This window comes from Loxodonta africana, chromosome 3 (genome assembly GCF_030014295.1).
Source record: "Loxodonta africana isolate mLoxAfr1 chromosome 3, mLoxAfr1.hap2, whole genome shotgun sequence".
Taxonomy (NCBI): Eukaryota; Metazoa; Chordata; class Mammalia; order Proboscidea; family Elephantidae; genus Loxodonta; species Loxodonta africana.
The window spans coordinates 83,209,068-83,232,896 of record NC_087344.1 but is presented as its reverse complement, the minus strand read 5'-3'; the positions used below and the strand labels follow the sequence as shown (position 1 = coordinate 83,232,896).

At 38.3% G+C, this 23,829-nt stretch overlaps 1 protein-coding gene across 8 annotated transcripts in view; it reads right to left on the bottom strand.

Moving 5' to 3' along the window:
* Positions 1-23,829, bottom strand: part of MAST2 (microtubule associated serine/threonine kinase 2) — a 252,949-nt gene that overhangs the window by 116,942 nt on the left and 112,178 nt on the right. For 6 of the 8 annotated variants that reach the window (XM_064281895.1, XM_064281898.1, XM_064281897.1 and 3 more), the window contains one exon: positions 12,406-12,437. In XM_064281895.1, the coding sequence (XP_064137965.1) occupies positions 12,406-12,437 (32 nt within the window). The remainder of the gene's footprint in view (positions 1-12,405; positions 12,438-23,829) is intronic. The other 2 variants (XM_064281896.1, XM_064281900.1) reach the window with 1 other exon arrangement.

The following is a 23,829-nucleotide window of genomic DNA, read 5'->3' as shown; positions in this document are numbered from 1 at the left end:
GTTTGTCGCCAAAGCTTTCAGCGCAGCTTGGACTTCTTTCCTCCAAAAACCAAACCCATTGCCATTTGGTCAATTCCAACTCACAGGATTTCCAAGGAGCTGTTGGTGGATTCAATCTGTCTACCTTTTTCGTTAGCAACTGTAGTAGCATACTAGCTTTTAACCGCTGCACCACCAGGGTTCCATCTTGCCTATAGAATCATTCAATATTATATCTCAAGGCCGGAATCTTTTCTTCAGTTCTTACAGCTTAAGAGATGCCAACTGTGTTCTTCCCTTTCGGTTTTCTAATTCCAGGTCTTTGCACATTTCATTGTAATATGTTACTTTGTCTTCTCGAGCTGCTCTCTGAAATCTTCTGTTCAGCTCTTTTACTTAATGTTTTAGCTACTCCATTCAAAAGCAAGTTTCAGAGTCCCTTCTGACATTCATTTTGGTCTTTTCTTTCCTTCCTGTCTTTTTAATCACCTTTTGCTTTCTTCACATATGATTTCCTTGGTGTCATCCCACAACCTGTCTGGTCTTTGGTCATTAGTGTGCTGTGCATCAAATCTATTCTTGAGAGATGGTCTCCAAATTTAGGTGGGATATACTCAAGGTCTTATTTTGGCTCTCACAGACTTGTTTTAATCTTCTTCAGCTTTAACTTGAACTTGCATGTTAGGTTCGATATATTAATATTGATGAATTTCATGGGAAGATCTGTCAAATCAGAAGAGATGCTCAGAAATTCTCTATCTAAAATTTGTACAGGTAAAATACTATTAATATAAATATTTCAGAAACTGCATGATTCATGGGAAGTTCCCAGTGATTTGTCAATGCCCTTGTTGTCTATAATATTTTTCTGTTTATGAGTCCTGATGGTGTTGTCAGATATCAGGCAGTGTTAATACAGTGTTATCAGTCACAATTTCAGTTATTATTTAAAATGCTTATTTGATAACAACCTTACTTTTAAAATTTTATTGTAGTATCTTCCAGGCCAATGGAGTTTCACAAGAACACAGATATCTAGTACTTACTCCAGACTCACCGAATCTCATTACTAGATATCCTTATTATATTCTTGGTATGCTTTTAGTGTACCTAACTTGTTCCGTCGAAGTCAGTTCCAGCTCAAAGGGGCTACATAGGACAGAGCAGAGCTACCCCCATAGGGTTTCCAAGGCTGTAAATCTTTACAGAAGCAGACTACCACATCTTTCTGCCACATCTTTCTCTTGAGGAGCCACTGGTGGGTTCAAATCGCTGACCTTCTGGTTAGCAGCTGAGCACTTAACCACTGCGCCACCAGGGCTCTTGCTCTTAGTACAATACGCGTGTTAAGTCAAGATTATTGTATATTAAGATTTTTTCCTCTGTAAAAATTATATTCATACATGTTTTATAAATCAGATGTAGCATTCACTGTCTTCTTTGAAAAGAACTACCCTTAGAGTCATTCTGTCTAAAAAAACAGTTTTGGATCGGCTTCATTATTCTTCCTTTGCATGCCACAGAAACAACCCAATTCCTTCATTAGTTACATTGTTCTTGTTTTAAATTCTCATCCCACCTTTCACATTTAAAATTTTTCAGTAGTAAGTTAACCACAATTATTTAAGTCTCTGTCACCTATAGGGAGATTTTGTTTAATGCTGCTGCTGACCTGAAGGCACTGCAATCAACTAAAGGCCAGATTTTGTGTCATGAATACCAGGATCATCTTTGGAAAAGGACTGTAGTAGATATTTCAAACTACTGAAACTTCAAGAATAGACTCTTGGGTACATGCTTCTAATGACATTACTTGGACAGCTGGACAACTTCCAGACCATTCCAGTGGACTGAGTCAGAATTTCCAGAACTCTTTTTAGTAGAGAAGCACTCCACTAAATAAACTGAGATCCAGTTAAATGAGAATGAATTACACAGGACTGAATGAACTGATAAGGGATGACTATAGATATTTATTTAAAATATTGTTGTAATGCCTGTTTTCTGGATATACCATGAAAAGTCTTTTCTCTAATTTCTTAAACTATCTATAACCCACAATAATCTAGTAGCCTTTGTTTTTGTAAAATGAAGCATTCCTAAATCATATCTGATTCTCACTTGTCCTACGGAATTGAGAAAATTTTACTCAGTCTACTTCCTTTTCTTAACAGTACAGTAAATCAAACAGGTTCAGTGTGAATCTGTTTTCCTTTTTACTGAAATAAAAATTTCCAGCAAAGCAAACTTACCAATACCAGTTGCCTTTGAATTGATACATGGCCACCCCATGTGTGACAGAGTAGAAGTATGCGCCACAGAGTTTTCAATGGCTTATTTTTCAGAAGTATTTTGCCAGGTCTTTCTTCCAAGGTGTCTCTGGGTAGACTGGAACCGCTAACCTTTAGCAGCAAAGCACATTAACCATTTGCATCACACCTATCTACTCCAAAGTAAGCTGAAGAAGGACTATATGATAAATTAACATTCTTGCTACACCTGTGTAAGTAATCAGGCCAAGCCTAATGAAAACAGGCTTGTTTTGTGATCAAGAATAATACCTGAGATTATTTTAGATTAAAAGGTGGGAGACTGCAAGAAATTTGGAATAAGCAAAAGAAAAAAAAAATTCATGGTGTTTCCAATGAAAAACTATGTACTATACAGAGCATGCTCTTCCAGTTTATCTGAATCTAGCCTTTTATTTTCTTGGAGTTAACATTACAACTCTGTAAACTGTAGATAACTGGTAGCAATGCAAAATAATTCTTATCTACAGATATGCACAGAAGAATTGATACCTTTGAATTATGGTGCTGGTGAAGAATATTGTACCACAGATTACCAGAAGAACAAACAAATCTGCCTTGGAAGAAGTACAGCCAGAATGTTCCTTTGAAGCAAAGATGGTGAAATTTCATCTTGTGTACTTTGGACATGTTATCAGGAGGAACCAGCGGCGAAAAAGAGGAAGACAAGATGGGTTGATACACTAGCTATAACAATGGGCTCAAACACAGCAACGACTGTGAGGATGGTGTAAGACCAGGCATGGTTTTATTCTGTTGTACACAGGGTTGCTAAGAGTTGGAACCAACTCAATAGCACCTAAAAATAACAATAACATAGATATGCAACTAAATTCTGTATGGTGAAAGTTCAACCAACTCTCCTCCTCCCAAGTGAAAAAATCCAGTTTTTCAACCATTTATAATTTCAACATTCCTTTGCTCCATATAAATTTGAACCTGTTACTTCTCCTTTGAGTGATCTGCGTGGCTCCCTTATTAATAATGAGTTAAATAAAATACTTAATCCACATTCATTTTTTTAAAGATCACTTTATATTTTTTATTTTATTATTATGAAACTGTATTTCTCATGGTATAAGAACAGAACCTATTTATTTTACAGTTTGCTAGCTTGATTTAAAATTCCTTTAATATCTTCATTTTCATTCTTGTGTCAGTGCACACAAATGTTAGGAACAGGCCTAAATGATTGCATGCTACATGTTAAACTCTATACTAGACTCTGGAAACAGAGTCTTACACCACACAGCACGATCCTGATCTCATGGATCTTATCATCCAGTGGGAGAAGACAGATGAATAATTCTTTATTAATAATTGCCATAAGAGCTATGAGGGGAAATACAGAGTTAAATAAAAGTACATTTTGGGAGACTCAATCTAGTCTAGCTACAGCAAAGTATGGGTGAGGTCAGAAAAGTCTTTCATAAGAAAGTGAGATATAAGCAGAGACTCGAAAGATAAAAAGACGCTAGCCAGATATTACTGTTGTTGTTAGTTGCCATCAGGTAAGCTCTGACTCAGGGTGACCCTATGTACAACAGAATGAAACACTGCCTAGTCATGCGCCATGTTCACAGTTGTTGGTATGCTCAAGTCTATTGTTGCAGCCACTGTGTATTTTGAGTGCCTTCCAAACTAGGAGGCTCATCTTTCAGCACTATATTGAACAATATGGTTTTCATCAGCTAATTCTCAGAAGTAGATCTTTGGGCCTTTCTTTCTACTCTATCTTAGTCTGGAAGTCCCACTGAAACCTCCCTACCATGGGTGATCCTGCTGGTATTTGAAATACTGATGGCACAGCTGCCAGCATCATAGCAACATGTAAGCCACCACAGTACAACAAACTGAAAGACAGGTGGTAGAAACAGGTATAAGTAGGAAAGAACATTCCAGGCACAGGGAATATAATGTGCAAAATATGGAGACAAAGACAGAAACCTGATTATGCAGACAGCTTTATGGATGATGTTAAGACTTTCAGGTATGAGCCAAAGAGCAATAAAATATTCATTAAAGGATTTAAATATAAGTCTAATAATCAAATTTGTACTTTAAAAACATTTCTCTGGTTACTGTACGATGGATGGGTAGACTGGGAGTGGGCAATGTTGGACAAAAAAAGACCCGTTAGGAGGTTATGACAGTAGCAGAGGCAAGGGATAACAACAGTCTAAACTATATGGACACAGTAAACAAACAAAAAAAGGTAGCTGAAATTAAGAGACATTTGACCAGTATAACAGAAGAGACTGGTGGTTGATTAGTCATGGATGTGTGGAAGAAGAAGGTAGCAAGAAGGAAGGGGTACCATTTAGTAGTAAAGTAGGGAATTGAGAGAGAAGGAGCAGGTTTTTGAGAAAGATGATGACTTCAGTTTTATAAATGCTGACGTTGAGAGTTCTCTGAGACATCCACGCAGATTATACGAATTGGCAGTTTTAGGTCTAGAGATATAAATGTAGGGGTTGTTAAAACAATAGCCATTCTCAATATAATAGTAACAAAAATGGGCTCTCAAGGATTTTCAGGTTCTGTATACACACACTTATAACTCATGACAACCACATCCATTTTTTAACAGCAAAATGGTTCCTGTGAAGACATTAGTGATGACTACTGCTTCATCCCTGCTGAACCCTGCCTATGTGAGATCACCTCCTATAAAAGCTCAATAAAAAGGACAGGCTCTTAAATTTAACACAAAGCTATGACTTTGACCTTTACAGTTCTGTGCTGTTGTTGTTAGCTGCCATCCAGTCAGCCTCCAATTCATGGTAACCCCGCGTACAGTGGAACAAAATGCTTCCTGTCACTGCATCATCCCCACCATCAGCTGCAGATCAAACAGCTGTGATTCATAGGATTTTCAGAAACAGATTGCCAGGCCTTTCTTCCTAGACCATCAGAGCCTGAAGTTCCGCTGAAATCTGTTCAGCATCACACTCCTTACCAAAAAAACCAAACCCATTGTTGTTGAGTCGATTCCGACTCCTGACGATCCCATGTTTTATGGAGTACAACTGCTCCATAGGGCACTTTTGGCTATACTCTTTATAAAAGAAGATTACCAGGCCTTTTTCTGTGGCACTGCTGGGTGGGTATGAATCTCCAACCTCTAGGTCAGTAATCGAGCACAATCGAACTCCCTAATTTTCAAAGACCCACAAACTGAAGTCCTATATCAGGCACCACTGATACCACACAAAAAGTTTATTTACTGTGTGTAGCAGGTGATATCTATTTTAAGCACATTCTCCAGAAGCATTTATCCAGGCAAATACCATCAAGTTGCATGAGAATAGAAAAGTACATGACACTGTGTCAGTTTCGCAAGGCCAATATTTGACACATCACATCCTTGAGCCCCAGGAACTTCTCCCTGTCCTCTGCCTATCATTTAGACACCTGGCATTTACTTTCATCCAATATCTGGTGTACGAGTTCACTGTCCAAATGAGTAAGTTGGTAGTGCAAAAGAATAACTACGTATCCCTGAGGGCTTTATGAATAAAGGCCAGCAATATCGATAGATATATACGTATATAAAAAAATATATACATACACATATATAGACAAGGATGATGTTCATTCTCATTCCACATATTGGAATTTCGCTCTCTTCCATAAGGTGACCACCAAAGCTGACTTCAGGAACATCCTGTGGCTTTTCTAAGGCACATTATTGTTAATTTAACATGGTTTGGAATCTTGCAGATCTGTTTTTATAAAAAATTTATACCTTCTAATAGGTAATTTTACACATAAAATAGAAATAAAACTACCTGTTAGAAGGGAGATCTTGGCTGAAAGCAGAGAATACCGGAAATATATTTACCTGTGTTTTATCTACTACATGAAGGCATTCGACTATTAGGGATAACATCACGAAGAAAAGGAACTGTAGAACACTTAACTGTGCTCATGTGGAGCCTGCACGGATCAAGAGGCAACTGTTAGAATAGAACAAGGGCATACTGAGTGGCTTCACACTGGAAAACGTGTGGCAGGGTTGTATTGTTTCATCTTATGTATTAAATCTGTATGCTGAACAGGGTTGGATTATTCAATAGGCAACTATAGACAGGGTTTACCATGCTTACCAGATATCTGTATTGAAGAATTTCACATTTTTTCACCACATAAAACATTCTGCTTCTCGTTATGGCTGATATCTGTCTCTCTTCCAACCCCACAGCACCTTCCTACAGAATAAACGCCTCTTTAAATTTACAATCCCTGTCAGGAATGGATGACCCAATAAGCAAGGTAAGCATGGGCTTACTCGAACAATTTCACTACAGATGATCTACTAAGCACTGTGCTTACCTTGTCTATTGATAATCCGACCCTGATGCTGAATAAATAATCTGGGAAGCCAGACTATATGAAGAAAAATGAGGCATCAGGATTGAAGGAAGATTCACTAACAACCTGAGATATGCAGGTGACACAACCTTGCTTGCCAAAAATGAAGACAACTTTAAGCATTTACTGATGAAGATCGAAGAATACAGCCTTTAGTATGGATTACACCTGAACATGAAGAAAACAAAACTCCTCACAACTGCACCAATAAATAACATTATGATATATGGAGAAAAAATTGAAGTTGTCAACGATTTCATTCTACTTTCATCAACAATGTCCATGGAAGCAGCAGTCAAGAAAATCAAACAACATACTGCATTGGGCCAATCTGCAGCAAAAGACCTCTTTAAAGTTTCAAAAAGAAAAGATGTCACTTTGATGACTAAGATGGTCCTGGCCCAAGACACAATCTTTTCAATCACCTCACAATGAAAAAGGAAGACAGAAGAAGAACAGACGCATTCAAATTGTGGTGTTGGCAAAGAACAATGAGTATACCTTGGACTGCCAGAAGAACAAACAAACCAGTCTTGGAGGGAGTACAGACAGAATGCTCCTTAGAAGCGAAGATAGTGAGACTCTGTCTTGCTTATTTTGGGTATGTCATCAGGAAAGACAAATCACTAGAAAGGACATCACGTTTGGTAGAGGGTCAGCAAAAACGATGGCAGTCACCAATAAGATAGATGGCCACAACAATCAGCTCAAACATACCAACGATCATGAAGATGGCACAGAACCAGGCAACATTTTGTTCTGTTATACATAAGGTCACCATGAGTCGGAGTCAACTAGATGCCAGGTAAGAACAACAAAACAGGTCATTATGGCTTGCTAATAATAAAAACAACAATAAACAACTACCAGTTATTGGAAGCTTACTGAAAATAAGATTTCCCTAAATTTTGTAACAATAATAAATTGCTGAGTGCCTAACTGTAGGCACTATGCCATATGCTTTACATACATAATTTTTACAGATAAAATGAGATAAATGAAGCTATTGTGAATAAACTGTCAAATTTCCTAAGGCCAATACCTCCACATATGCCTCAATCTCCATTTTAGCCTAGTCAGGAACATTTCAGCAACTGTTTTCTCCCCTCATGCATCAACTTTTCCTTCTCTACTGAATTATTCCATTGGCATACAAACATGATGCAATATTTGAAAAAAAAAAAAAAAACCTCCACAGCCCTTTTCAGTTACCACCCATTTTATGGTTCTCTTTCCAGCAAAACTCTTTGAAAAAATAGCATTTAATCACTACTCCCCGAACTTCAGAAAAGGAGCAATAATAAGTGAAATCATGTGTACCCTTCACTAAGATTCCCTAACTGGTAACATTTTACCGTATTTACTTTCTATCTCTCCCTTCTCATCCTTCTCTCAATCCTCATCCCCATGATACACACAGATCTACTTTTTTTGTTAATCAGCTGGACTATCTGAAAGTCAGTTGTAGATATTAGGACATCCCCTGCCCCCAATACTTCTACAACTAACAGCCTTGGTCTAAGAACAACAGAAAACGCCTATATAATCACATATAATTATCACACATTAAGGAAGCTGTGTCAATTCATCTTGTTGAGACACTTCGCCTTTTATGCTGACCCTTTATTTTATCAAGCATGATGCTCTTCTCCAGGGACTGGTCCCTTCTGATAACATGCCCAAAGTACGTGAGACAACATCTCACAATCCTCGCTTCTATGAAGCATTCTGGTTGCACTTCTTCCAAGGCATAGTTGTTCGTTCTTCTGGCAGTCCATAGTATTTTCAATATTCTTCACAAACACCATAATTTAAATGCATCAATTCTTCTTCGGCTTTTCTTATTCATTGTCCAGTTTTCACATGTATATGAGGCAATGAAAACACCATGGCTTTGGCCAAGCGCACCTTAGTCCTCAAAGTGACATCTTTGCTTTTTAACACTTGAAAGAGATCTCTTGCAGCAGATTTGCCCAACACAATATGTCATTTGATTTCCTGACTGCTGCTTCCATGGCCATTGATTGTGCATCCAAGTAAAATGAAATCCTTGACAACATCAATATTTTCTGTTTATTCTAATGCTGTTCATTGATTCAATTGTGAGGATTTTTGTTTTCTTTATGTTGAGGTGTAATCCATACCGAAGGCTGTGTGTGCTTCTTCAAGTCCTCTTCACTCTCAGCAAGTAAGGTTATGTCATCTGCACAAGGCGGGTTGTTAATGAGTCTGCCTCCAGTCCTGATGCTGGGTTCTTCTTCATACAGTCCAGCATCTTGCATTATTTGTTCAGAATATAGACTGAACAAGTACAGTAAGGATACAAGCCTAACACACACCTTTCCTGATTTTAAACCACACAGTATCTCCTTGTTCTATCTGAACAAGTGCCTCTTGGTCTGAGTACAGGTTCCACATGAGCAAAATTAAGTGTTCTGGAATCTCATTCTTCACAATGTTATCCATAATTTGTTATGATCCACACAGTCAAATGCCTTTGCATAGTCAATAAAACACAGGTAAACATTTTCCTGGTATTCTCTGCTTTTAGCCAAGATCCATGTGACGTCAGCAATGACATCCCTGGCTCCACATCCTCTTCTCAATCTGGCTTGAACTTCTGGCAGTTCCCTATTGATGTACTCCTACAACTTGTTTTTGAATTCAGCAAAATTTTACTTGCATGTGATATTAATGATATTACTCAATAATTTCTGCATTTTGTTGGATCACCTTTCTTTGGAATGCACTCAAATATGGATCTCTTCCAGTTGGTTGGCCAGGTAGCTGTCTTTCAAATTTCATGGCATAGATGAGTGAGCACTTCCAGTGTTAACCCGTTTTACCAAAATATCTCAGTTGGTATTCTCTCAATTCCTGGAGCCCTGTTTTTCACCAATGTCTTTAGTGCAGTTTGAGCTTTTTCCTTTAATACCATCGTCTCTTGATCATATGCTACCTCCTGAAATGGCTGAACGTCAACCAATTCTTTTTGGTACAGTGGCTCTGTGTATTCCTTCCATCTTCCTTTGATGGTTCCTGCATTGTTCAATATTTTGCCCACAGAATCCTTCAATATTATAACTCGAGGCCTGAACTGTTTCTTCAGTGCTTTCAGCTTCAGAAACGACAAGCGTGTTCTTCCCTTTTGGTTTTCTAACTCCAGGTCTTTGTACATTTCATTATAATACTCTACACTTATTCCTCACTTATTGACTATCTCATTATCCAACATTTTGCATTCACGAAAATAGTAAAAAATATACTATCCCAACTATTTTGTGCATTAACAATGTATATCTGGCGAGAGTAACTCTGGCTTGTGATGGTTAAGGTTATGTGTTAACTTGGCTGGGCCACAATTCTCAGTGGTTTGGCATTTACGTAATGACATAAATTGGCAGTTATGAAATGATGCCAATTTTCCCATAACAACCTGGTCTTTGGAACCTTACCATGTCGATAAGTGAGAAGTGGGTGTACTTTGTCTTCTCCAGGTGCCCTTTGAAGTCTTCTGTTCAGCTCTTTTACTTCATCATTTCTTCCATTTGCTTTAGCTATTCTATGCTCAACACCAAGAGTCCCTTCTGACATCCATTTTATTCTTTTCTTTCTTTCCTGTCTTTTTAATGCTCTTTTGTTTTCTTCATATATGATATCCTTCAAATCATCCCACAACTCATCTGGTCTCCAGCAATTAGTGTTCAATTCATTAAATCTGTTCTTAATATGGTCTCTAAATTCAGGTGGGATATACAAAAGGTTGTAGTTTGGCTCTCGTGGACTTGTTCTAATTTTCTTCAGCTTCAACTTGAACTGGCATAGGAGTCATTGGTGGCCTGTTCTGCAGTCAGCCCTGGCCTTGTTCTGACTGATGATACTGAGCTTCTCCACTGTCTCTTTCCACAGATGTAATCGATTTGATTCCTGTGTATTCCATCCAGCAAGGTCCACATGTATAGTCACCATTTATGCTGGTGAAAAAATGTGTTTGCAATAAAGAAGTTGTTGGTCTTGCAAAATTCTATCATGTGATCTCTGCCATCATTTCTATCACCAAGGCCATGTTTCCCAACTACTATTATTCTTCTTTGATTCCAACTTTCACATTCCAATCACCAGTAATTATCAATGCATCTTGATTGCATGTTTGATCAATTTCAGACTGCAGTAGTTGGTAAAAATTTTCAATTTCTTCATCTTCAGCATTAGCAGTTGATGCTTAGATTTGAATAATAGTTGAATCAACTGGTCTTCCTTGCAGGTGTATAGATATTATCCTATCACTGACAGCACTGTACTTCAGGATAGGTCTTGAAATGTTCTTTTTGACAATGAAGGCGACACCATTCCTCTTCAATATAATTCACGGTATAGTAGACCATATGATTGTGCAATCTGAAAAGGCCGATACCAGTCCATTTTAGTTCACCTATGCCTAGAGGATATCAATAACAACTGAGGGTCTCCAAAGTTACCAAATTTCATTTATTTTGTGTTGTTCTTATAAATTCAATGTTTACAAAAACTCTAAAAATAATACATTATAGAATAAAAGTACAACTAATGAAGCACTATAACATATATTAAGTGACCTTTCCATTGGCTATATGAAGAAGGAAAAACGGGTATCACGATCTTCGTTTTATAGACAAGGCAATTGAAGTTTAGGGAGATGAGTGATTTGCCTAAGTTTACGAAGCTAGTTAGGTGACATAGCCAAGACTGCATCCTAGGAGTTTTCTGACTCATAGCTCAAGTCTTTTTATACCAAACCACAATGAGCTTTCATAAACCAGCCAAAAAGTTTACAAATCTTAGAGGGCAACTTAATCTAGAGCATGTTTACAAATCAAAATCCTAAAACAACAGTAACAGAAAGAACTACCATGTGTTTCATACATTAAAAAATCCACACACACATATACACACACAACGTAAAGTATATTGAATAAAACGAACACCTGTGGACATTTAAGAAATAGATACTGTTGTGTGCCCCTCCCTAGTTACATCTCTTAAGGAAATGTCTTCAAAGCCATTGTCTTATCATTGCCCTATTTCCTTAATGTTTCCCAAATTTGGCTTCTTAGGCAAATCATGGTGGGTGTGGGTGCATATGTGTAAAATACAGGTTCTTGGGCCCGAACACGAGATTCTAATTCATTAAGTTTAGACTTTACATTTTAACAACATTCCAGACAGTTCTCATTAGCCATATTTGCAATACCATCCCAACAGAACTCTTGGAGAAAAAGCAGGCAGAAAAAACAAAACAGACTAAAATCCATGAACAAGAATTATGCATCAAGCTCCCCCAGCCCTTGAACAAACAGGTGAAAGAAAATTCTACTTCAACCTCGTCCCCAGACATAGCTGCCCTTGCCCCAACTTGTCAGAAAAGTTGGCCTCTCCCTAGTACCATGTTATGGAATAGATGTAGATGCCAAGAGTCTCAATTTCAACATGTTCAAAATGCTTAAGTCTAGTAAACCCCCAAATATAAGACTATGCATATGTAAGTAGAAGCATTCCCAAAACGCTAGGCAGAAATCAAGACGAGGAAGGGTCTGACTTAGCAAAAGTCAGTAGGCCCATGGGCTTCCCTGGCCCAGACATGAGTCTGGAAAAAAAAAAAAAAAACCACTCTTGGACGAATTTCCTCCAAGTGAGGCTGACAGTAGTCCCCAAGATGGGATAATAATTATAATCACACTCATAATGATAATAGTCATCTACTTACAAACTGCCTCTTCTTGGAAGGCTCAACTCCTTCTGGAAAAAAAAAACAAAAACGCAATTTAGACAGAAATAAAGACCCATCTGAGTCCTAAAAGTCTATACTAAATAACCAGAGTTATGCTGTTGCTATAGCATTACCTTAAGAATGGTGAACACTAAATATTTCTAAATGATAATCTTCTCCTTTGTCTCTTAAATTTTAGTAAAATAAAGAGCAGTCAGGTTAACTACTACCTTTTATTCTGCCTGCCCAAAAGAAACATCTCATAGAATACTAGCAACATTTTTTCCGCTAGATGAAACCATTTCCCCAGTTTAGATTCCAAGCATGGTAGGGCTAATCATTACGTGCTAAAGAATGGTAAAGAATTCGTATCATTAGGGTCAGGGATATGAAAGGAATGAGATATGATTTTTTTTTTGTAATTATAAATAATTTTATATAAAGAAATACAGAAAATAATATGGAAAAGAGATGAATACACACACCATTGGCATAAGAAAAAAGCCTTATAATAACATTTGGGGCCTCTGTGATTTGCTCTCTAAAATGTATCAAGTCCCACCCCCCACCCCCATCAATCTCCACTTAACAACTACTTTGAATTTGTTGTTTATCTTCCCCATATGTCTTTAATCTTATTACATATATATTCATAAATAATTGCTAGTACTGTTTTACATGGTTTTGTATTATATATATTCATTTGTGACTGGCTTTTTCAGACAATGCTATAATTGGGAGATTCACCCGTGTAGATATGTATCACTTTAGTTCATTAATCTTCAGTACAATAGTGTCCAGTATAAATATATTAATACTTATTTATCCATTCTGCAGTTATTGGAAATTTCATTTGCTTTTCAGGTTTTTTTTTTCCACCATTAAAACAATGCTCCTATAAACATTCTTGTACTTGTTTCCTCATATATGTGTATAAAAAGTTTTTTGGAACATATACTTAGATATGGAACTGCTGAGTCATGAAGTGTTAGGTGTCCCAAATTGCTCCCCAAAATGGCTGTACCAATTTATCCTTTCTTTCCAACACTTCGTAAGAAAAGCTCTCCTTCCCAGATCTGTCTCCCAAACTCCCAACACTTATAACCAACTGCCCTTAGAGACACTGCCATATCCCTTAGTCCACGCCACCATCATCCTATAACAATCTCCTAATTGGTCTCGTTTCAAATTAGTTTTGTTTCCCTTAATTATTGTCCTATCAATGTAAATATCATATAATTAGTGTCCATTTTCTGGTTGATACCTTATGAGCTTAACAAAACAAACACTGCAGTCAAAAAGATCTTTTTAAAATGCAGACCAGATTGGGTCATGTTTGTACTTAAAACTCCTCAATGGATAAAGTCTAAAAACCTTCCGTAGCCCACGGGGCACTACCTGGCTGGTACTGCCCACCTCTTCAGCATCATTTGCACAATTCTGCAGTCTTACTGGTGTTTCAGTCTCTTAAACATGCCATGCTCTTTCTCATCAACAGGTCTTCACACAATCTGTTTCCTCTGCCTGGGTTTTTATACATGATTTGGCCTCAACTTAAACCTCATTTCGTCTGAGAAGTTTTCCCTAAACTTAGATTTCCTAGCCTCTCTCCATATATTTTCAAATATTTCTTTAATTCCTTGATCATATACACTTCACTCTTTGTTATAATTATTTGTTTAATTAACTGTTTTCTCTGACTTCTAGCTCTGGAGAAGCACGGACCAGCCTTGCTCACAACGACATTCCTACCACCTAATACAACACCTGGCCTGGTAGGCACCAAATGAATAGTTGATAAATAAATCAATGAATCAATCAAGTAAGTAAACAGTACTTACTATAATCATTATCAGCATTATAAGGCTCACAACCAGCTCCTTTCTCCCCATTTGGAATTGAACTGATGACAACTGCCCATTACAGTTAGGTCAGCTAAACAGACTTTACTGGGTAAAGACTATACTGTATCGCACAGTAGTTATTGACAGAGCCTTCTGGCTAGTAGGTACCCCATGAAGAGTCAGAAAAAATGCTGTCAAGAGAGAAAAACACTACCTAGGAGGAAATCTACTCTAATATCATTTACTAACTGGCCTTAAAGGGGCCATTATCCCCAAATACAATCATTTCCACAGGTATGGCAGCAAATATATCTGCTGGGATGCACAAAGGTGCCTTTCTCATATAACAAACCATTACTACTGCTCTGGGCATTATGGTGTTTTAGCTCCACTTAATTCACATTTTAGTGTGTGTCTATCTTGAGGTCAGGAGACAAGAGGGAAACCAGTGCATACGCAACTATTGTACTCCTATGAAATTCTAACAAAACTCTTCTTGATCATTTGCTTGTTCTATTAAATTCACATGGTGTCACCCCAAAAACATGATAAAGGATTTACATTATACAATAGTATCAGGGCATGTAGGAAAGAGCACAAAATTTGAAGTTCAGAGAACTAGGTTCATGCCATGGCTTAATAACATGTAACAACGTGACTGGGGATTCACCTATCTCTAAGGCTTGGATATAGTGGCTATAAAGATCATATAAGAGGGGTGGAGCCAAGATGGTGAACTAGACGATTCCGGTGAGCCCTCTTTACAACAAAGACCAAAAAAAACAAGTGAAATGAGTATATTTAAAACAAATTACGAGCCCTGAACATCAAAGGCAAGCTTTAGGAAACGAACTGAGGGGCAGGGGGAGGAAGAGATGGTTCAGAAGCACAGAGGAGTTACCAGACCTGAATCGCGGAGAGCCCTCAGGCACCATTCCTGGGAGCTGCGGTGGCGGGCTGGTACTAGCGTTCAGACGCAGTTTCCTCAGGGAGAAGCAGCCAACCACACAGCCTAATCACATCTATGGAACCAGAGAAGAATGGCGCTCTCTGCAAAAGCTAACTACTTGCATATATCTTACCGCACACACTCGCTCCCAAGGCGCCTTCAGTGGCTGACTTCCCTGGGCCTGAAATAGGCACTGTTGAGCACCTAGAGATATCCTCCTGGCCTTGGAGAAGGAAAAAACTTGCAACTGGGGGAAAAGATAATTTGCCAGCTCCACTCACCAGGGTAGCTCAGGACAGAAGCAGCTCCTGTCCAAGCATAAACAGTCCGGGGACACTGAGTAACTTTCACCTCTGCATGGATCTGTGTGGGCCTATTTCAGGAGAACAGACGCTTGTTGGCAGACTCCAACCATTTCAGCTGTGCAACGGAGAGGTGGGTGTTTGATGTTTCACGTTCCTTTGCCTATTAAACACAATCCTCACCTACCCACATCAGGGGCCTAAGGACTGGTAGCTCCACTAAGGTCACCCAGCCACCTGCAACAGGGGTCCAACAATAACTGGTACCTCCCAGTTCTTACAACCAAAAACACTGGGTGCCCATGGCCTGTCTGCAGAATCCACCCACCTATACTCTCCAGGGAACAGGGACACCCTTTCCTCAGAGACACATTGGGGATGACTCTCAGCCCCCTACCTTGTTCAGGGTGTGACCCCCTGACTGCAACCACATACCAGGACCTACATCAATCACCCCTGCCACTCTAAGACTGTAGGACAGTCCCTGTACCACGCACTTCATGATCAGCTACCTGGACACCTGAGCTGAATTCACACAAGAAAAGTGAATGGACTCTTAGACTGATATACCTGATAACAGCTCTAGCCATCTCGGAACAGGACATCAGATTTCCAAAGGCAAAAATAATCAAGCTAGCATGCTCGAGAAACCCATTTGAACATATCAAAGAAAACAAAGCAAGAAGTTATCACACAGTAAGCAAGCATAAAATAAATGAATACAATAACTTATAGATGGCTCGGAGACAACAGTCAATATAAAGTCCATAAAGAAACAGACCACGATCGCCTCAACAAGCTCTCAAAACAAAGAATCAAGGGATCTTCCAGAAGAAAGTCCCCTCCTGGGATTATCAGAGGCAGAATACAGAAGATTAGTATACAGAACCCTTTAAGACACCAGGAAGGAAATGAGGCAATATGAAGAAAACCCAAGGAACACACAGATAAAGCAGTTGAAGAAATCCAAAAGATTATTCAGGAACATAATGAAAAATTTAATAAGCTGGAAAAATCCATACACAGACAGCAATCAGAAATTCAGAAGATTAACAACGAAATTATAGAAGTAGACAACTCAACAGAAAGTCAAAGAAGCAGATTTGAGCAAGTGGAAGACAAAGCACTTGACACTAATATATTTGAAGAAAAATCAGATGAAAGAATTTAAAAAAATGAAGAAACCTTAAGAATCATGTGGGACTCTATCAAGAGGAATAACCTATGAGTGACTGGAGCACCAGAATAGGGAGGGATAACAGAAAATACAGACAGAACTGTTGAAGATTTGTTAGCAGAAAACTTACTTGATACCATGAAAGATGAGAAGATATCTATCCAAGATGCTCATCAAACTCCACATAAGGTACATGTTAAAAGAACGTCACCAAGATATATGACAATCACACTTGTCAAAACCAAAGATAGAGAATTTTAACAGCAGGTAGGGAGAAACGAAAAGTCACCTACAAAAGAGAGCCAGTAACAATAAGCTCAGACTAGTCGGAATCAACTCAACGGCCCTGGGTTTTTTTTTTCCTCGGCAGAAACCATGCAGGCAAGAAGGCAATGGGATTTGTATATAAAAAAAAAATGAACAAAAAAAATTGCCAGCCAAGAATCTTATACCCAGCAAAACTGTCTATTACGAAGGTGAAATGAGGACATTTCCAGATAAACAGAGGTTAAGGGAATTCGTAAAAACCAAACCAAAACTACAAGAGATACTAAAGGGAGTTCTTTGATTAGAAAATCAATAATATCAGGTATCAACCCAAGACTAGAACACTGGGCAGGGCAATCAGAAGTCAATCCAGACAGGGAAATACAAAAAATAAACCAAGATTTTAAAAAGGGCTCAAAACAGGGTAATGGTGATGTTATTACATAAAAGAAGACAACATTAAAATAATAAAGAGGGACTAAGAAATGTAATCATACACCTTCCATATGGAGAGGAAGATACGGCAATACAAAGAAATAAAAGTTAGGTTTAAATTTCGAAAATAGGGGTAAATAATAAGGTAACCACAAAGGAGACAAACTATCCTACTCATCAAAAAAAAAAAAAAATACAAGAAAAAAATAGAGACTCAGCAGAAACAAAATCAACAACAACAAATATGAGGAAATATACAATATATAATCTAATTCGCACATAAAATTAAGTGGGAAAATGAAACTGTTACGACAAAAAAAGACATCAAAATGATAGCACTAAAATTCATGCCTATCCAAAATTACGCTGAATATAAATGGACTAAATGCACCCATAAAGAGACACAGAGTGGCACAATGGATTAAAAAACACGATTCATCTATATGCTGCCTACACGAGAAACACCTTAGACTTAGAGACACAAACTAAAACTCAAAGGATGGAAAAAAATACATCAAGTAAACAACAATCAAAAATGAGCAAGAGTGGCAATATTAATTTCTGACAAAATAGACTTTAAAGTTAAATCCATCAGAAAGGATAAGGAAAGACACTATACAATGACTAAAGGGACAACATACCAGGAGGATATAACCATATTAAATATTTATGTACCCAATGACAGGGCTCCAAGATACATAAAACAAACTCTATCAGCACTGAAAAGTGAGATAGACAGCTCCACAGTAATAGTAGGAGACTACAATACGCCACTTTCAGTGAAGGACAGGACATCCAGAAAGAAGCTCAATAAAGACACGGAAAATCTAAATGCCACAATACACCAACTTGACCTCATAGACATATACAGAACACACCACCCAACAGCACCCAAGTACACTTTCTTTTCTAGTGCACATGGAACATTCTCTAGAAGAGATCACATATTAGGGCATAAAGCAAGCCTTAGCAGAATCCAAAACATCGAAATATTACAAACCATCTTCTCTGACCATAAGGCCATAAAAGTAAAAACCAATAACAGAAAAAGCAGGGAAAAGAAATGAAACACTTGGAAGCTGAACAATAACCTGCTCAAAAAGATTGGATTATAGAAGACATTATGGATGGAATAAAAAAATTCATAGAATCAGATGAGAATGAAAACACTTCCCATTAGAACCTTTGCGATACAGCGAAAGCAGTGCTCAGAGGTCAATTTATATCAATAAAGGCACAAATACAAAAAGAAGAAAAGGCCAAAATCAAAGAATTTTCCCTTAACAACTTGAACAAATAGAAAGAAAACAATAAAAGAAACCCTCAGGCACTAGAGGAAAACAAGTAATAAAAATTAGAGCAGAACTAAATGAAATAGAAAACAGAAAAACAACTAAAAGAATTAACAAGACCAAAAGCTGGTTTTTTGAAAACATCAGTAAAATGGATAAATCACTGGCCAAACTGACAAAAGAAAAACAGGAGAGGAAGCAAATAACCTGAATAAGAAATGAGATGGGTGATATTACAACAGACTCAGCTGAAATTATAGACTCATATCAGATTACCATGAAAAATTGCACTCAAATTTGAAAACTTAGAAAAAAATGGATGAATTCCTAGAAACACACTACCTACCTAAGCTAACATACAGGTAGAACAACTAAATAAACCCATTACAACAGAAGAGATTGAAAAGGTAATCAAAAAACTCCCTATGGAAAAAAACGCCCTTATAGAAGACATCCATAATGTCTTCTATAATCCAGTCTTTTTGAGCAGGTTATTTTTCAGCTTCCAAGTGTTTCATTTCTTTTCCCTGCTTTTTCTGTTATTGGTTTTTACTTTTATGGCCTTATGGTCAGAGAAGATGGTTTGTAATATTTCGATGTTTTGGATTCTGCTAAGGCTTCACTGCAGAGTTCTACCACAGATTCAGAAAGGAGTTAACACCACTACTACTAAAGGTTATTTCAGAGCATAGAAAAGGACGGAATACTACCAAACTTATTCTACGAAGCCACCATATCTGATACAAAAACCAGGTAAAGACACAGCAAAAAAAAGAAAATTACAAAAATATATCCCTCATGAACACAGATGCAAAAATCCTCAACAAAATCCTTGCCAATAGAATTCAACAACATATTAAGAAAATAATCCACCACAACCAAGTGGGATTCATACCAGGTATGTAGGGATGGTTCAACATTAGAAAAACAATTAATGTAATCCATCATATAAATAAAACAAAAGACAAGAATCACACGATTTTATCAATTGAAGCAGAAAAGGCATTTGGCAAACTTCAATACCCATTCATGATAAAAACTCTCAGCAAAATAGGAATAGAAGGAAAATTCCTCAACATAATAAAGGGCATTTATACAAAGCCAACAGCGACATCATCCTAAATGGAGAGAGCCTGAAAGCATTCCCACTGAGAACGGGACCCAGACGAGGATGCCCTTTATCACTGCTCTTATTCAACATTGTGTTGGAGGTCCTAGCCAGAGCAATTAGGATTGATAAAGAAATAAAGGGCATGCAGATTGCAAGGAAAAAGTAAAATTAACTCTATTTGCAGATGACATGATCTAATAAACAGAAAACCCTAAGGAATCCTTCAGAAAACTACTGAAACTAGTAGAAGATTTCAGCAGAGTAACAGGTTACAAAATAAACGTACAAAAATCAGTTGGATTCCTCTACACCAACAAAAAGAACACTGGAGAGGAAAACACCAAATCAATACCATTTACAGTAGCCCCCAAGAAGATAAAATACTTTGGAATAAATCTTACCAGACATGCAAAAGACTTATACAAAGAAAACTACAAAACACTTCTGCAAGAAACCAGAAGAGACCTACATAAGTGGAAGAACATACCTTGCTCATGGATAGGAAGACTTAACGTTATAAAAATGTCTATTCTAGAGGCGGGGCCAAGATGGCCAACTAGGTAGAAGCTACCTCAGACCCCTCTCGTAACAAAGACTCAGAAAAACAAGTGAATCGATCACATACATGACAATCTACAAACCCTGACCATCAAACATAGATCTAAAGAGTTGACGTGAGAGACAGGTTAGCGAAAAGCTGCGTCGTGAAGCAGCAACTGCCACTGAAGCCAGCAACTGGCACCACAGCCTTGAGCCCTAGCGGTTCCCAGGTGCTGAGTGGTGGGGCTGATTGAGGCTTGATGAGGTGGGGCAGGCACGGGACACAACCCTAACCCCTACAACCCTGGGGTAACCTCCGTAGAGACTCAGCCAGTGCAAACAGGCTGCACATTGATGCGGCTAAAGAGAGAACGAGCAACCACGGGGAAGCAATGACTGTTTTCGGAGCCTGAAGCCAGTGTCCCAGTCAGAAAACCTTGGCGCCGGGTTTGGACTAGGCACAGGGGAGCTGAGCACGGCATCCTGAGATGGCGCAAACATGGGACGAAGCCCTAGCCCCCTGAACTGACCTCAGGGGAAGCCCAGCCAGTGCATGCAGGCAGCTCAGCGACACGGCTGACAGGAGGAGAAGTCACCAGGAGGCAGCGACTGGTTTTGGAGCCTGGAGTATGGCGTCTTGGTGCTGGGCTTTGGACTGGGAGTGGAGGAACTGACCACAGCTTCTGAGACAGCACAAGCACAGGACACCAGCCTGACTCTCGGGGGCAATCGCGACCCAGCCAGCGCACACAGGCTACACGCGCCTCAGGAATCTCAGATAAAACAGTCCTCACCAAGCAAGATAAGTAACTTTGTCCATATTCCTGGGTGCTACTCTCTTCCTATCTATCTGATCCCTGCCCTCCGCTTCCCAGGCGGCTTCATTAACATTGGAATTTCCTGGGCCAGAGGGTGAAGTGCCCTGTGGTTTGTTTTTGTTTTTGTCTTTTCCTAACCCATTCTCCTGGCCTGAGAGAAGCAGCTACAAAAACCCAGGGACCAAAAATCCTTCCCTGACTTCCGGAAATTAGAATAAAAATACAGAACCAGCTCCAGCCAAGCATAAGAGATCCAAAGTCTTGGGCTTTCATCCCTACAGGGAACAAGGTGGCTATTAGAATGCAAAGGCAATTCTGATAGTGATCTGACTGTAATTGATTACTGGAAAGACAAGTTCTCCAGGTCTGATTCCTCTACCTATTAAACGGAGTTCTCTCTGACCCACAAGGGGAACTGAGGGTTGAAGCTCCACCCAAACCACCCAGTCTCCTGCCACAGGGGTCTGAGGATAGTGACACCTACCAATCTGTAGAGGTAAATGCATTGGGTGCCTAAGGTACAGCTGCAGAGCCCACCCACCAAAGTGCTTTAGGAATAGAGACACACCTACTTCACTGGCACTTGGGGGAAGCCTGTCAGCATCCTGCCCCCCCGCCCGGAGTGTGAAACCCTGCTGCTACTAGAATCTGGTGCACACAACTATCACCACTACTCCTCTAAGTGAATAAGTGACAGTCTACACCACACACTTGGTGATCCAAAATCAGATTCTACTCAAGAATAGTGAATGGACTCTTAGGCTTATATATCTGGTAACAGCCCAAACCAGCTGGTAATAGGACATAAGTGATTCAAAGGCTACAACAATCAAGACAGCACAATCTAGTAGCCCATCTATGTATATTGAAAGAAAACAAAACAAGATAAGACATAGTGAGTAAACATAAAATAAATCATTACAATATCTTATAGATGGCTGAGAGACAGCAGTCGATATCAAACGACATAAAGAGGCAGACCATGATTGCTTCTACAACTCCCCAAATTAAAGAATCAAAATCTTTCCCAAATGAAGATACAATCCTGGAATTGCCAGATGCAGAATATAAAAAACTAATTTACAGAATGCTTCAAGACATCAGGGATGACCTCAGAAACAAATTAAGGCAATCTACAGAAAAAGCCAGGGAACACGCTGATAAAGCAGTTGAAGAAATCAAAAAGATTATTCAAGAACATACTAGAAAAATTAATAAACTGCAAGAATCCATAGAGAGACAGCATTCAGAAATCCAAAAGATTAACAGTAAAATTACAGAATTAGACAACTCAGTAGGAAGTCAGAAGAGCAGAATCGAACAACTGGAATGCAGACTGGGGGAGGTGGAGGATAAGGCAACTGACACCAATATAGTTGGAGAAAAATCAGAAAAAAGAATTCAAAAAATTGAAGAAACTCTAAGAACCATGTGGGACTCTATCAAGAAGAATAACTTGCTTGTGACTGGAGTTCCAGAACAGGGAGGGATAACAGAAAATACAAAGAGAATAGCTGAAGATCTGTTCGCAGAAAACTTCCCTGACATCATGAAAGACAAAAGGATAGCTATCCAAAATGCTTATCGAACCCCATATAAGATTGATCCAAAAAGAAAATCACCGAGACATATTATCATCAAACTTGCCAAAACCAAAGATAAAGAGAAAATTTTAAAAGCAGCCAGGGATAAAAGAAAGCTCTCCTACAAAGGAGAATCAATAAGAATAAGTTCAGACTACTCAGCAGAAACCATGCAGTCAAGAAGGCAATGGGATGACATATGTAGAGCACTGAAAGAGACAAATTGCTAGCCAAGGATCATATAGCAAAACTCTCTCTAAAATATGAAGGTGAAATTAAAACATTTACAGATAAACACAAGCTTAGAGAATTTGCAAAAACCAAACCGAAGCTACAAGAAATACTAAAGGAAATTGTATGGTCAGAAAATCAGTAATATCAGATACCAACACAACACAAGGTCACAGAACATCCTGATATCAACTCAAATAGGGAAATCACAAAAACAAATTAAGATTAATTTTAAAAACAAAAAAAATGCTCCAAACAGGGAATCATTATAGTCATTATGTAAAAGATCACAATAATCAAAAAGAGGGACTAAATACAGGAGGCATAGAACTGCCATATGGAGAGGAAAACAAGGCAATATATGACGATACGAGTTACGTTTTTACTTAGAAAAATAGGGTTAAATATTAAGGTAACCACAAAACGGTCTAACCATTCCATAACTCAAAATAAAAACCAGGAAAAACATAACAACTCAGCAAACATAAATTCAACTACTATGAAAATGAGAAACATAATTTACAAAGAAAAATATCTCAGCACAAAAAAGTAAGTGGAAAAATGAAATTGTCAACAACACACACAAAAAGACATCAAAATGACAGCACTAAACACATACTTATCTATAATTACACTGAATGGAAATGGACTAAATGCACCAATAAAGAGCCAAAGAATCTCAGACTGGATAAAGAAACACGATCCGTCTATATACTGCCTACAAGAGAAACACCTTAGACTTAGAGACACAAACTAAAACTCAAAGGATGGAAAAAAATATATCAAGCAAACAACAATCAAAAAAGAGCTGTAGTAGCAATATTAATTTCTGACAAAATAGACTTTAAAGTTAAATCCACCACAAAGGATAA